This window comes from Apodemus sylvaticus, chromosome 12 (genome assembly GCF_947179515.1).
Source record: "Apodemus sylvaticus chromosome 12, mApoSyl1.1, whole genome shotgun sequence".
NCBI classification, from domain to species: domain Eukaryota; kingdom Metazoa; phylum Chordata; class Mammalia; order Rodentia; family Muridae; genus Apodemus; species Apodemus sylvaticus.
Genome location: NC_067483.1, coordinates 83,666,816 through 83,680,938, shown reverse-complemented (window position 1 = coordinate 83,680,938; position 14,123 = coordinate 83,666,816). Strand labels below are relative to the sequence as shown.

Sequence of the window (14,123 nt, the reverse complement as noted above, 5' to 3'; positions counted from 1 at the left end):
AAAGTGGACAGAGGAGGACTACCCTGGTTCATGGAGAGGCATGCATCGCATCGCGGCATCCTCAGATGAAGTACAGTGCGAGGTTCACAAAAATATATGTCCGTCCTCTAAGCCATTTTCTGGGGACACTCTCGTCAAGTCCCCAGGGATGAGATGCCTGGGCGCCAGAGGTGGGAAGTTAGTGAACTTTCAGAGCAAGGATAGATAGTGGAGTCAGAAGGAACTGGAGCCGCGCGGAGCGGAGGTGTTAGCTTCCTGGAGCGTGGTACTCCTGAGTCTTGCCCGCAATCGCGCGCGGACAGCGCTCACTTCCCCAGCCGCTCGGTGGTTTGCCAGCGAGAACCCGCGCAGGCCAGGGCTAGGGCGAGGGCAGGGCGAGGCAGGCTGGCGAGCTGGCTGGCTGGAGAGAGGCGCGCGCAGAGGGCGGCGGCCGGACTCAGAGCTCGCCTCCGGGCGGCTCCTCACTGCATCAACCTGCGGGCTCGGCTCGGCCGCTGGGCCCCTCCCACCGCACCCCACCCCCGCCTCCCTCCCGCTTCGGGCCCCGGTTCCAGTTGGTGCGGAGCAGCCGCGAGCGGAGCTCCCGCCCGGGACCGCAGCGGCAGGCGACGTCGCGGCCACCTCCGCTGCACCCTGACTTCTGCCACTCGGGAGCAGGCATCCACTCCTTCCCGGTCTCCCTTTGTCCAGTCCCCTCATCCGTTCCCTCCCCCACCCCTTCTCCCAACCCCTACCCTGCGACACCTTCCCTCCTCTGTCCCTCTCCCCTTGTCCCCGCTCCCGTGCCTCTAGCCAGCGCGCTGCACACCCCTTGGACGATCAGCACCCCGTGTTCTCCGAGGGCGATCGGCACCCTGTGCACCCCTCTCTCTCCTTCAGCTCCATCTCACAGCCCGCCTGGCCTCTCGCTCGCCGGCGGCTCCCTGCTCCCATCCCGAGTGGGTTGCGCGTCGGGCAGCCGCCTGGTCATGTCAGGATGGAGATCCGGCAGCACGAGTGGCTCTCGGCCTCCCCCCACGAGGGCTTCGAGCAGATGAGGTTGAAAAGCCGCCCCAAGGAACCCTCGCCCAGCCTGACCCGAGTGGGCGCGAACTTCTACAGCAGTGTCAAGCAGCAGGACTACAGCGCCAGCGTCTGGCTCCGGAGGAAAGATAAGCTGGAACACGTAAGGACCACTCGCTCCCTGGAGCGCTGGGGGGCAGCTAGGTGGTCAATCGGAGCACTAAGGGTGTAGGGTCCCTAGTGGGGCCCCCAACGGGCACTCCGCCCTTAGGGCCGGGGTGCTTGTGTAGTTTGTCAACCCTGAGGTATCTCATGCACTTTTTTTGCTTAATGACTCAACTGCATGGAGAAAAAGAAAGGTTCTCTTTAGGTACACCAGTCCCGGCATCCCAGAGATCTCCTGACTAGATGTTCCTGTAGGGTTTATGTGCACCGTGTTGTGTTCTGGGATTCCCTGTGAGAAGAGTGCCTGGTTGCGGGGGACTAGGTTTTGCACAAGGATGGTTTCAGTGGGATGTTCACCTGGCTCGTTGAAGCTCTTTTACTCAGTGCAGAAACTACAAAAACCCTGCAATAAAGTTGTCGCTGGTGAGCCAAAGCTTTTGGCAGTGTCTGCTGTGATGCTGGCCAGCATTAGTTTTTAGGGAGTCTCTTCACCTGAGCCCAAGTGGAGAGAGACTCTGCATTGAGAAAGGACAGATCAGAGGTCCCCAGCAATCTGCACTCTGAACAGTGAGCCCCAGGGATGTGGATTCCCTCACCCCTACACTCCTCCTCTCTCCAGTGACGATTTGGGTCTTTGACTCTGGGGCTGAGTCCTTAAGACCTACCATTCTTTCGACAAGGACTTTTGGGAATCCACACTTAAAAATCTGACCGGTCCATATCCCCTTAACCAAACGTTAAAATGAAACTAAGAACCTCGGGTGGGCCAGCAGTAGGTGAGAACTGCCCTTTAACCTCAGCAGACCTGCACAACCTAAACTGAGCCTGCTAAAGGTATGTGGAGGATTCCTGGTGTTTGGGTCACCACATCAATAATGATAAAACATAAGATTATGGAAAACGCTAGAAACTCATGAATCCCCCCCACCTCCCAACCCCCAGCGCTGTGCCACCTGAATCCCATCTGGTCCCTCAAGCCATTCCTGAGGTTTGCCTCACCAACAGTGTCCCTAGGAAGAAGGGTGGGAGTGAGTCTTTCTGTTAGAAGCTGAAAGGACAACCCTTGCCTTTTTGAGGGCCGGATTAAATCATGCAATGACTAATTCTAAAGCCCTTATTTAAAGCTCCGAGTTGAGTTGAGTAAAAGGCTCTGTTTTGCCTGGAGAGAACCAAAAGGGTACCTTGGATCCTTAAGACAGGGGCGATCTCTGAAGGATGTCTAGGGCAGCAGTGCAAGTTGACTGTTCGAAAGGCAACAGCAATACCTGTTTTAAAACGCTCTTTAAAAAAATGCTCCCTCCAGGATGAAGGGGAAAGGATCAGTAATGTCTCAAGTTTATAGGGGATAGGTAGGATCATCATCTTTGTGTAATGTAGCTCCGGATGCTCTTGAGAAAACTAGCCCCAGCCTCAGGCCTCAGCATGGAAACAGAATACCCTTTATTATTCATTTCATCATAATTGTGCATTCATTTGCAGTGGCTGCTTTAGGCTGCCCCATTTCCTTCATACTCTTACTGAAAATCAATAGCGCAACCTTCTGCGAGTGTGTCATCCGGAGTCCCAGACGCTGCTGCATAGGTTATACTGGAATGTTTTTCCACTTTCTGATTTGCGTTGGAAGTATTGGGTCTACCTCATGGGCGACAGCAGCCTCTCCTTTCTGCTTTGAGTGTAGGATGCTCGTCTTGTTTGAGGATGAGGGAAGAAGCGTAGGGAGGTTGGGTTATTTGTGAGTATGAGAGCATCTGCACTTGTCACTCAGATGTCCTAAAGAGAACACGGCATTCATTAAAAAAAAAAAAGTCATGTGCTTCATTTGATGTTGAAGTCAGAGTATCATTTGTTTTGCTTTTAAAACTATGTTTATATGAGATATATGTTCTATCTTCCATATTTGCCTTCAACTAGAAGTGGAGCTTTTACTTCAAGTGATTTTTGGTATATTCTCTGGCCTCTTTGAAATATTACCATTTTAATGAATTAGTGTTTATAAGCACGCTGTGAAAAGATAAAGTCATATAAAGATACAAATTTTATTTGAACTCAAGCACTCGGTGTTTGTGTGCTATGATATTTAGGCAGGTTGCTGTTAATTTATGTTTCAGCCTATAACATGTATAATATGTAACCTGGTATATCGGTATTACATAGAGCGTGAACATATTGCATTACGTTCATTATAAACCACCCACTTCTAGTTTAGCTGTCACAGGGAGCAAGTTGAGGGTGTCATAGAAAGTCAAGGGTAAGTTAAAAATCATCCCTCTGGTCTGTTTGATCATATAGATAGATGATCACCATTTTTTATTACGGTGAAAAAAATGAAGAAATAATTGTGATGGAGACGGAGATCACATGCTGAAAAACAGCCTACTTGGCCGTTTGGTGCTTTGAAAGCCAATCTAAATATTTAGGGAATAAATAAATTATGACTTAAAATGACACATACATTTAGTCATCACAGTAACGGGATTCCCCGAGATGAATTGTGGCAGCGCGTGGATTCTAGCCAGACTTTAGAGGCACGGCTTAATCTGAAAGTCAATAACACAGTATAAAGTGACAGCTAAATAATATATTTCTGCCCACTTTGCTAAAAGTGAGAGTAAGTTATCTCTTACTTTGGCTAAAAGACATCAGATGAGTTTCAGGCTGTACAAGAAGAAAGTGACATGAGTTGGATCGGAATACATTCAGTTGATCTTAACATTTGCTTACATTAGTTAGTTGAGACTTAAAATGAAGATTTGTAAGTAATGCCCCAAGTCCCAGTACTGGGTGGTACTGATGCAGAGACGGCCTGGACTGCTTAGTGATTTCTGGGTTATCCTGGGGCCTCAAAGTGAAAATAAATACTCACTTGGACATAGTGTCACATGTCTGAGATATCAGTCCTTAGTATGCTGAAGCAACAGGATCTGTAGATCAAAGACAGCCTGGGCTACAAAATGTGCTATCTCAAAACACTGACATAACCAAGGAAAGACAGAAATATATGTAGGGAAATGTCCCACTCCTAAGTCACGGTTAGAATGTGCAAGAATGTAGCATACATTCTATACGGTAAACTCTGAACTTCAAATTCTGCTTGTACATTTGAGAAAATTGTAAGTTTCGGTCGCATACAGAATGTTTCCTTACTCGTTATAAGTGAGGCTCTTGGTGCTTAGAACAGTGGTTTTTAACCTTCCTAATGTTGTGACCTTTTAATACAGTTCCTCATGTTGAGACGCCCAATCACAAAATTATTTTGTTGCTGCTTCATGACTGTAATTTTGCTACTGTTATGAATTGAAATGTAAATAGCTGATATGCAGCATATCTGCTATGTGACCCTCAAAGGGGTTGTGACCCTCAAAGGGGTTGTGACCCACAGGTTGAGAACTGCTGGCTTAAAGTGTTTTTGCATCCTGTTCTGTTTCAGAATTCCTATGGCGTGAGGAAGCAATGGGGTTGAGAAGCAATAAAAGCCTTATTTGGTGTAGGATTCTAGTATTTTCTTGAGGGATATTATAAAGGATTTACCAAAGCAACCTGGGCAGGAGTCACCCCTGGCATTTCCCTAGGTTGGATCCTTTGAAGATTTTGTCTCAGAGGACTGTATGACATTTGGTGTCATTTGGCACTGGATGCTCTTCCTGAACTTTCTGCTATATTTTCCTATTGGAGAGAGGGTGAGAGGAGTCTGCTCTGCTGGGTGGTCAGGTTTATGCCGGGGGTGTGGCTTTCTAGGTCACATGGGTGAAGGAGAGGCCTTGCTTTGTTCTCTGGGTCTTGCTAACACTTGCTTCCGCTGGGTCGTGCTAACGTGGTTGTAAATAAAGGTTCTGGTTAGACACACCTGACTTTGGATTTCACTCCATTCTCAGTAAACGAGACAATTGCAGATGAAGGGCTTTCTGTACGATACAGTCATACTTGAAAAGCTATGCATTTGTAATGGTGATTCAGTGGGGTATTCTCTGTCTGTATTTCAGGAGCAAATGCCCTATGTGTGTCGGGCAGACTTCGCCCTCCTCATCTGTATGGTCTGTAGGAACTCTCCTCTTCTGAGTCCACCTGCCTGGCAGAAGGAAATGGCTATGCCATGGCTCATGCCCCTCATTGCCGTGGCAGCTTAGAAGTCAAGAGAATCTAGAGATGGCGTCGGAAGTGTCTACCCACAAGAGATGCATCTGTATAACTCATACCTATTAGCTAAAAAGTTTCATGGCAGAGGTTCACTTGAAAGGGATATAAAGGGGATAAGGTCAAAACCCAGAATGGAAGGAAATATATCTTTTCCTAGCACTCCATAGGACCACTGTGAAGCACTCAGTGTATTCTTAGGACTGGGTTAGATCATTAGCCACGCAGCTATAGGTAAGATGACTTCTTTGGTCTTCCCTGATCTCTGCTTAAGCATGATCTTAAGACCTACATTTAGCATCAGCTTTGCCTGTATTATAGTCTTAGCCCTAAAGTATGGACCTCTGGACCGTTAAAGATGCTTCTAGTCTTTTCTGGTTTTCTGGGAGTTTTACTCTTCCTGGCCAGTGGCTCTTTGCTTAGCATCTGCCTGGGAATTCTCAGGTAGCTTCTTTGCCTCTCTTGATATCTGATGGCCATTGTGACTGAGACCAGCTCTTTACAGATGTCCCCAACCCTTGTTTCCTTCTTGGCTTGTGCTGATAAGATGACGTTGCAAGATTGGTCAGGGGAATCTCTTTAAACTGTAAGGGGAGAGAAGAAGAAGAGATTGGTGACAAGTAAGTGACAAGGGACTGGCTTTGTTGGTAGAGAGCTTACTGCACAAGCAGGAAGACCCAAGTTTGGATTTTTAACACCTACATGAAAACTCAGAGCTGCAATACGTATCTGTAATTCCAGAGCTGAGGTAGATGGAGACAGACAGATCTCCAGAACTCACTTGCCAGTCATTCTAGATGAACCGGTGAAGCTCCAGGCTTACTAAGTGGCTCTGTCTCAAAAAGGGGGTGGGGAGGAGGGAGGGTGACCAAAGAAGATACCTGCCATTGACCTCTGGCCACCTGCATGCACCCCTCTGTTTACATGTATGTATACACGCAAGCACATACACACACAGGATAAAAGATACGTTCTAAGGTTCTCATTTAGAGTGAGCATTATCTAGTGTCTTAACTTAAAAAACTGTCTCCTCTAAGTGTGTTTTATATCTGATTTAATTGTTGGTGCTACCAGCAAATAGTAAATGAATGTCAAGTTCACCCTTGCCTCCTGCAATGAATTATTCACAAGGTGGGCAAAGAATAGAGCAAAATTGGCCACCGTGGTATAGGCTTGCCTTATATAATGCCATTAATGTCCTGCAGAGCACACCCATGAAAGTACTGTGCCCCACTGAGCTGATCAGTAAAGCACGGAGACACAATTTAACCCCAAGGGATGAATCTTTAAAATGCTCCATTAAAAATCAACCAAACACAGAGATTGGCAAGTCCCAAGGGCAATGATGTTCACCAGGATTAGTGCCTGTGATTTTAGATAAGCGAAATGGACAATCTGGACAGAGGCAAAGTTCTCTGCCTCTCTAACTCATCCACCGAGAAGGGTACATTAGGTGTCTCAAGGGCTCTTTCTAATGGATATCAGTGGGTCCATATGTTGCCCTTGTCCCCGCCATGGTTAACATGTATTTTGCACTAATGGACTTCTCTCCCTAAGGATCAGTACAACAGCTTGTTTTGAAGTTTTGTTTTCTATAAATTCTATTGGGTGTGGCTTGTTGACTGTTGAATTTAACCATGATCTGGGGCATCCCACATTCAATACCTTGAATTTGAGAAGCTCAAGATGATTGAATTGAAGCTTTATCTTTTCATCTATCTAGCAGAAAAATAACAATTTCTGGCTAGTGTTTTCAGTTTTCCTTATAGACTTCTGTGTCTATCCCAGGGACACCTGTAGAACAGTTTTTAATGTTTCTGTTTTGGTTGAAGGTTCAAGAGATCTGATAATGGTTTTTAGCCTCTAGGATGTGACAGAAGCAACCCTATGTTCTCATACTACATCAACAGGGAGATGGTACGCAGGTAGAAAGGTGGACGGCATGGCAAAATCTCACCCCAGAAATATTACCTGAGCTGGCAACATCGGGGCAGTGAGTTACCTGGGGTCCATACCTTTGCAAGTTGTGCTATGAAATTTTAAGATGCAACATAAGTGTCACGGTATAGCAGAGATGTCAAACTGCCATGCTTAAAGATACATATCTTCTAAACAAAAGGTACATAGTCATTGTTCCCTTCTTTCTCATCCTTCCCCCTCCACTTTCTATTCCCCTCCTTTCTCTCTCCTCCCTCTTCTCCTCATTCTTCTCTCAGTATTCTCTCTGGCTCATCATGTAGTCCACCTGTCCTGAAACTCTCAGTGTAGTCCAACTTGCAAGTCATTGTACTGTTTCAGCCTCTCTTGTTCTGGGGTTCCACGTGTGTGCCACAAGACCCAAGATTCTAATTTTTGTCTAAAAAAATTAGAAAGATGAGTAAAATTTTGAGAAATCACAAATCTAGCCCTTGGTTTAAATGGAGACTAGCAAATTTTCCCAGGTAGCCTTACCTTCATTACAAAGTTCTCTCTCGACTGACCTGTGTATAAGGTTCAGTCCAAAGGATGTCTGCTATGACCACTGGGTGATAAATGTGCTTCTTTATTCTCCAAGAACATAGGGAACCTTGTGGGCATGGTATTTTCCTGCAATGAGCTATGACCACTGTCCTCCCAGAAAGCTGTGAGATTAGATCCAGAAATGGCCTGAAGATTTAGATTAGAAAGATGGAACCCACTAACACAAAACCACCATAAGTAATCTCATCCGTGAAGACACAGTTGCTGAGAGTGTCTTTTATATGAAAAACATTGTTAGGAGACTGTGAGGTAAGGGCTTCAATTCAACAAGTATTATCTGAAATATGATCTTGTTGAACCTGAAAAACTATACAAAGACTAGGCTAGGGTACCTGTTTGCAACCTGTATAAGTACATTTACAATATGATTATAATGTTGCAACTAATAAAGTAAAAGCAAAACAATATAATACTGTTGTCAAGGGTCTCATTGTTTAGAATAGGATAAATTACAGTTAAAAATAAATAAGTTGTCCTATGGGATATTGATACTAAAACATGACAAACAAGTTTGTTTCAATAATATAAAGTTTAAACAAAAGTTTTATAATTAATTAATGTAATTCATCACATTATCAGACCAATAGAAAATAGTACATAGATGGGCTCAGTAACTTTGGTAGTTAGTTTTAATTTTTAACTTGACATGATTTAGAATCACTTGGGAAGACAGTCTCAATGAGGAATCTTCTAGATCATGATGGCTGGTGATGTGTCTATGGGAGAATGGCTTGATTACATTAATTCAGGTGAGGAGGCCTAGTCAGTGTGGGGAGCACTGTTCTCTGGCTTTGGATCTTAGACTTTGTAAGGATAGAGCAAGTGGAGATGAAAGAGGGAAGAGAGGTATGTATGTATTCATTCCTCTCTGCTCCTGTGTGCACAAGTGGTATGACTAGTTGTTTCATATCAGTCCCTTGACTTCCCTAAAGATAACAGATGAAGAAAAAGTAAAGCATTTGATAATTTGATGAGAGCAAGTATCCAAATATGATAAAATTCTCAGCAAGAAATAAAAACAACCTTAATATTCTGATAATGGATTTCTTGAAGAAGAATCCCATGTAATGGTGAAATATCAAGAATTATCTGCCTACATTGTGTGAGAGATGCATATATCATACTTTTACTCATCAATGTATCAAAACTCAGAGGCAATGCAATCAGGCAAGAAAAAGAAATAAAAAGTATAAAAATGAAAATGAAAATAATAAAATTGCTATTGCTGCCAGATGATGTGATCGTCCACATTTGAAAAATCAAAGATAAACTATAGATAGCCTATGTGAATTAATAATTCTACTAGATTTGACGGGTAACATAACCAGATAAGAAAAAGATACTTAAAAGTGAGAATTTAAAAGGAAGTTATTGGTTATTAGCAGATAGTGCAACTGTGAATGTCAAAAGATTCAAGATAAGCTACAGACATATTTAACAAATTAGCAATTTCCTTGGACTTGCCAGGATCACGAGATAAAAGGTCTTTTTTTTGTCAAATTAAGTATTAAAAATAATTCCGAAGTAAAACTAAGGTTGGCATCATTTATATTATCATAAAATAACCAACACTAGGAATAAGTTTAATGTAAAGGTTCTTTTTAATCTCCCATCAGAAGCAGTTCCTAATTAAGATCTCAGCAAGTTTGTGTGTATGTGTATGCAAACAGAAGTCTATATGGAAAGCAGAGGCTTGAGAGTAGATAAGATAGTGGTGAAGCAGGAAGGAGACTGGTTTTGGACATCAACATTTATAATAAAGATGAATTCACTTACTCAGTATTGTGATAATGTGGATGAAAATGGCTTCATAGACTCATGGATTTGAATACCTGGTCCCCAGTAGGTAGCGCTCTTTGGGGGAGGTTTAGGAATATGGCCTTGTTAGAGGAAGTGCGTCCTTAGAGGGAGACTTTGAGATTTTAAAAACTGAACATTTCCACTGTTGTCATGCCTGTCTCCTGACATTCCACTGCTTCACCATCATGGGCTCATATCCCTCTGAAACCGTAAGCCAAAATAAACTCTTCTGTAAGTTGATGTGATCATAGTATTTTATCACAGCAACTAAAACATAACTGGTCTTGGCAGAGGATGGTCTTGGCAGAGGATGAACAAACATGAACTGATATATGAAGGTATAGGAATGGACCTGTGCATGTTACAAAATACATTTGATTTCTCTTTCAAATGACCAACAGTTGTCAGTTTAATGTGACTTATAGACTTAAGGTACCAATTGAAACAATGGAACTTCTAGAATCAGTAAGAAAACAATCTTCATTAACTGGGACCAGAAAAAGTCCTCTACATTTTTAATAATCTCGATTTATTTAGGATGAATAAATTCGACCACAGTGAAATTAATCACTTTATCTCTGGAAAATTACAATTAAAAGTGTGAAGGCATGTCACACACTAGAATGTTATATTTCAATTTATATTTCAAATCCATAATATATAGAGCACCTTCCTACAAATCAGTACAGAGCACCCAACTGGAACATGAGCATGGCATTTGAACAGGAACTTACCAAAAAAGAATATCTAAATGACCCTTGTCACCAGACATCAAAAATATACACAGGTTTGATCTTATACCACATAACCATCAAAACAGCTAAAATTAAAATGATAGACAGTATCCAAAATGTTAATGAAAATAAAGATCATCTATACCTCAGTATCTCCTGGTAAGACTTTAATTCATAGAGCAATGATAGAAGACTGAAAAACGAAGTGTATTTATATCTTGTGACCTAGTGCTTAGGATTCAATGTGTGTATTAATTACATGTATGCTCATGTATGCCAAGGATATACAAAAATGTTTACTAAACCATTAGCTTAACAGCATCCAATAGGATGCATTCCCAATATCTATCCATAGCTAAGTGACTATATAATTTATTTGTGTGAACAGGGATGGCACATGTATATCTGTTGTACATGCATGTGATAGTGTAGATGCTTCATTTAGACACAGTAGTAATGAGAAAGAGAAGTCAGATACAGACAGTAGGATTCTATTTATAATGACCAGCAGACAAATCTCCGTTAGGGAGATAAAATTTTAATGACTACCTTTGGGGCTGCAGTGAGTCTAAAGGGAGGAGCCTAGGGAGCCAGTAATGTTTTCTCTTCTTTGAATAGTGGTTGGGAGCCCAGATGACTTCTGTTTTTACCTCCTTCATATGGCTCCTTCCTGGGTCCTTTCCTCACCTTAGGTTAGCCTGCCATGCTACCCTGTACGTGTTTTAGAGTGTGTTTGAGTTGAGGGTTTATTTACCGCCTCTACTAGAGGGCTCTAGGATAAACTCGTATAAAGCTTGTTCCAGGAGCTCCAGGAATTGGGACTTGAGCAAAGAGACCTCCCGTATTTGGTACATATTTGTCAACTTGACATAAACTAGAGCCACTTGGCAAGAATAACACAACAGAAGTATCAACCACATCAAACTGGCCTTGGCTATGTTTGTGAGGCATTTTCTCAATAGCTAGAAGGCCTGGGCTAACAAAGGTAGCTGACCAAGCCAGGTAAGGCAAGCCTGTAAGTGGCCTTACTCCATGGTTTCTGCTTCAGTTCCTGCCTACAAATTCATGCCTTGACTTCCTCCGATGATAGACTACATATGAGTCAGGGTACCCTAGAGAAAGAGAAACAATGGATGGATATTTATATCCAGGAATTTATAAAATTGACTGTGTAGAAACAGTAAAGCAAACAAAGAGCTGAATCACACCCTAGCAGCCTGAGAACCCTAGAGTTGCTCATCCTGGAGGCTGCATGCCTTACAAGATGGAGTCCTGAAGTGGTGGTCTGCCTCAGCAGCTCCGTTCTGGTGTTGAAAATCTAGGTGGTTCCTGGAGAGCTACTGGTCCTTAGTCCAAGATGGAAACCTGGAAGTGCTGGTTCTGAAACAGGTGAAGGAATCAGCAGCAAGTGAGTGAGTCAACTCAGAGGGAAGAGTGAGGGCCAAGCAAGCAAGAGCCCAATGATCCACCTTATTAATTCGGACTTCTGTGAGAGGGTGCTTGGAACTGGGGAGACTGATATTAATTCTCTTAGGAATCTGTATGGGAATTGCCAAAGAAACCGCAAGAAGCGTTGGAAGAATTAAAGAGGCACAGATACAAGACATAGTGCCAATTAAGAGTTCTGTGGTCTTGGTGCTGGGTTATGTGTTGAGTGTCTTAGGAAGCACTTTCATTTGTCGAGTGTCAGGAATGTCCCGGAAATTACAGCTTGCATTATGAATCTAAGAATGAACAGAACACTTTTCAAAAGATACATTGAGTTGGAATTCTGTCATGTTCAGTTTTGTTTGTTGGACCCAAGACATTGGTATTGTCTCAATCCATATTATCAATATTATTATTGATCATCACTAGGTGCCAATACCTGCTCTTTACTAATTTCAAGCTATAAAAGATTGAGATTTATACAACTAATCTTTTCTCTTGGGTCAGTTATGATTTAATTGTCCTTCAGAATTCAAATGACATTTCCTAACCCATAAACCTAAAGTTTGGTTGGGTGCCTATGTTTGTTGCATTTTTTTTAAATGCTGTCGCACATTTGATAAAAGCAATACAAGATAGGAAGAGTTCATTTTGTCTTCACAGTTTTAAGAGTATTGCCCTCGTGGTCATTAGGCATGGCAGCTGGGAGGTTGTGGCAGGCATAGCTCTGTGATGGCTGTAATGTGAGGCAGGTGGTCAGGTCGCATCTGTGGTGAGGAAGGTGAGAAAGATGAAGGCATTGTGAACTCCTTTCCTCTCTTCTCCCTTTTCCTTCAGTCTAGAACACCAGTCCCTGGACATCGTGTTGTCCACATTCAGGATTTGTTTTCCCTCCTTGGATTAATCTCCATAGAAACAACCTCACACACATGATCTTTTGGGAGATTCTCAATTGACAAGATTAAGCAGTGTAGCTCCCTTGTCTTATCCTCCAACACCTTGACAGGCATCAGTTATAGCACTCAGCAGAACTCTAAAAAACTGCCTCATGATCTACCTTCTGTGTAGTCACTTGGGTAAATCCCAAGCATCTGGCAAGTTCTGTCACTGTTACATTGTTAATTTTGTCTTTTTCATGCTTATTGTCCAAAATTAAGTCTCAGACTCCCACATTCAACAGCTCCTGGAATAAAGAGAAGTGGCATTTATTGTTTTGAATATATATTTTTAGGGAGAGTCATGTTTTCCCCTCTAATATTCATTTGTCCATATATTTTGTTTATATTGGTAGAATCTCTTCTATGTTTATATGTTCAAATGATTTCTTTAATTTTAAGTATGTGTATATGTGATACAGGTACATGCACGTTTGTGTCTTAGTGTCAGTGTGTGTTCTTGAGTGCGCCTGCCCATAGAGGCTTGAGGCATGAGATTCCTCTGGACATGGAGTTACAGGTGGGTGCGACCCACCTGATGCTGATGCGAGGAACCTAATTTGGGTCCTCTACAAGAACAGTATACATTCTTAATCTCTGAGCCATCTGCCCATACCTCGGTGTTTCTCTGATACCAGAATTATCAGATAGTTTTTGTTTGCTCCTTAAAATCTTTCTACTTTGATCATTGGAAGCCTGCAGAAGACTGTCTCCTATGACTCTGGTACACGCCTGCAAACTTTCATTTTAGAACCTTTCCTCACTTTCTGGTGTACCAGAGTTCTCCAAGCTTGTTTTGTATTTTCCCTACTCCTTCTTAATATATTCTCGGAGACTTTTTAAAAAATGTCAAGTATTCTTTGGTTTAACTAAGTCTAATCTTACAAGGCTCCAGAGAGAGAAGTCTTCTGTGATGTAACATTTCCAATAAAAGCTCAATGTACATGTTCTGATGAGGCTGAAATCTTTAGAATCTTTAGAACTGATTCTAGTCTTTAATGTATATATGCAAGCTGATGTATGCCTGGGTAGAGTATAATAGTTAGAAAGGAGATGAAGTAAGTGTACTCTTAGGTGACAAGAGGACAGAATGCAGGCACATGTGCTTAAATCACACAAGAGGATGTCACGCTAGCTGCTTTCTAGTTTTAACTCTGTCATGGTTTTTTTTTTTCTTTCTTGTCATTGATAAGTGCGTAGAACACGTAACTCAGAGTAAACCTGTAAAATCCTAAGTGGAGCTCCTTAGCTTCAAAGTAGCTGTTCTAACTGTATAGAGGTTCATTGAGCTGCCTCGAGTTTTGGATTAGGTGTTTGTCTGAGTGCATACATTAATAAAGCTGCATGATGTTTTCCATATGTGAGGTCATAAAATAATTTTTATGTTTAAAAATTTCAGATACGTCTT

General features: G+C 42.6%; 1 protein-coding gene across 1 annotated transcript in view; it reads left to right on the top strand.

Annotated features, from left to right (window-relative positions):
- The first annotated feature begins 569 nt into the window (after window positions 1–569).
- Pld5 (phospholipase D family member 5) overlaps window positions 570–14,123 on the top strand; it is a 321,195-nt gene continuing 307,641 nt past the window's right edge. Inside the window, exon 1 of the mRNA XM_052201062.1 lies at window positions 570–1,165. Coding sequence (XP_052057022.1) covers window positions 977–1,165 — 189 coding nt within the window. The 5' untranslated portion in view covers window positions 570–976. The remainder of the gene's footprint in view (window positions 1,166–14,123) is intronic.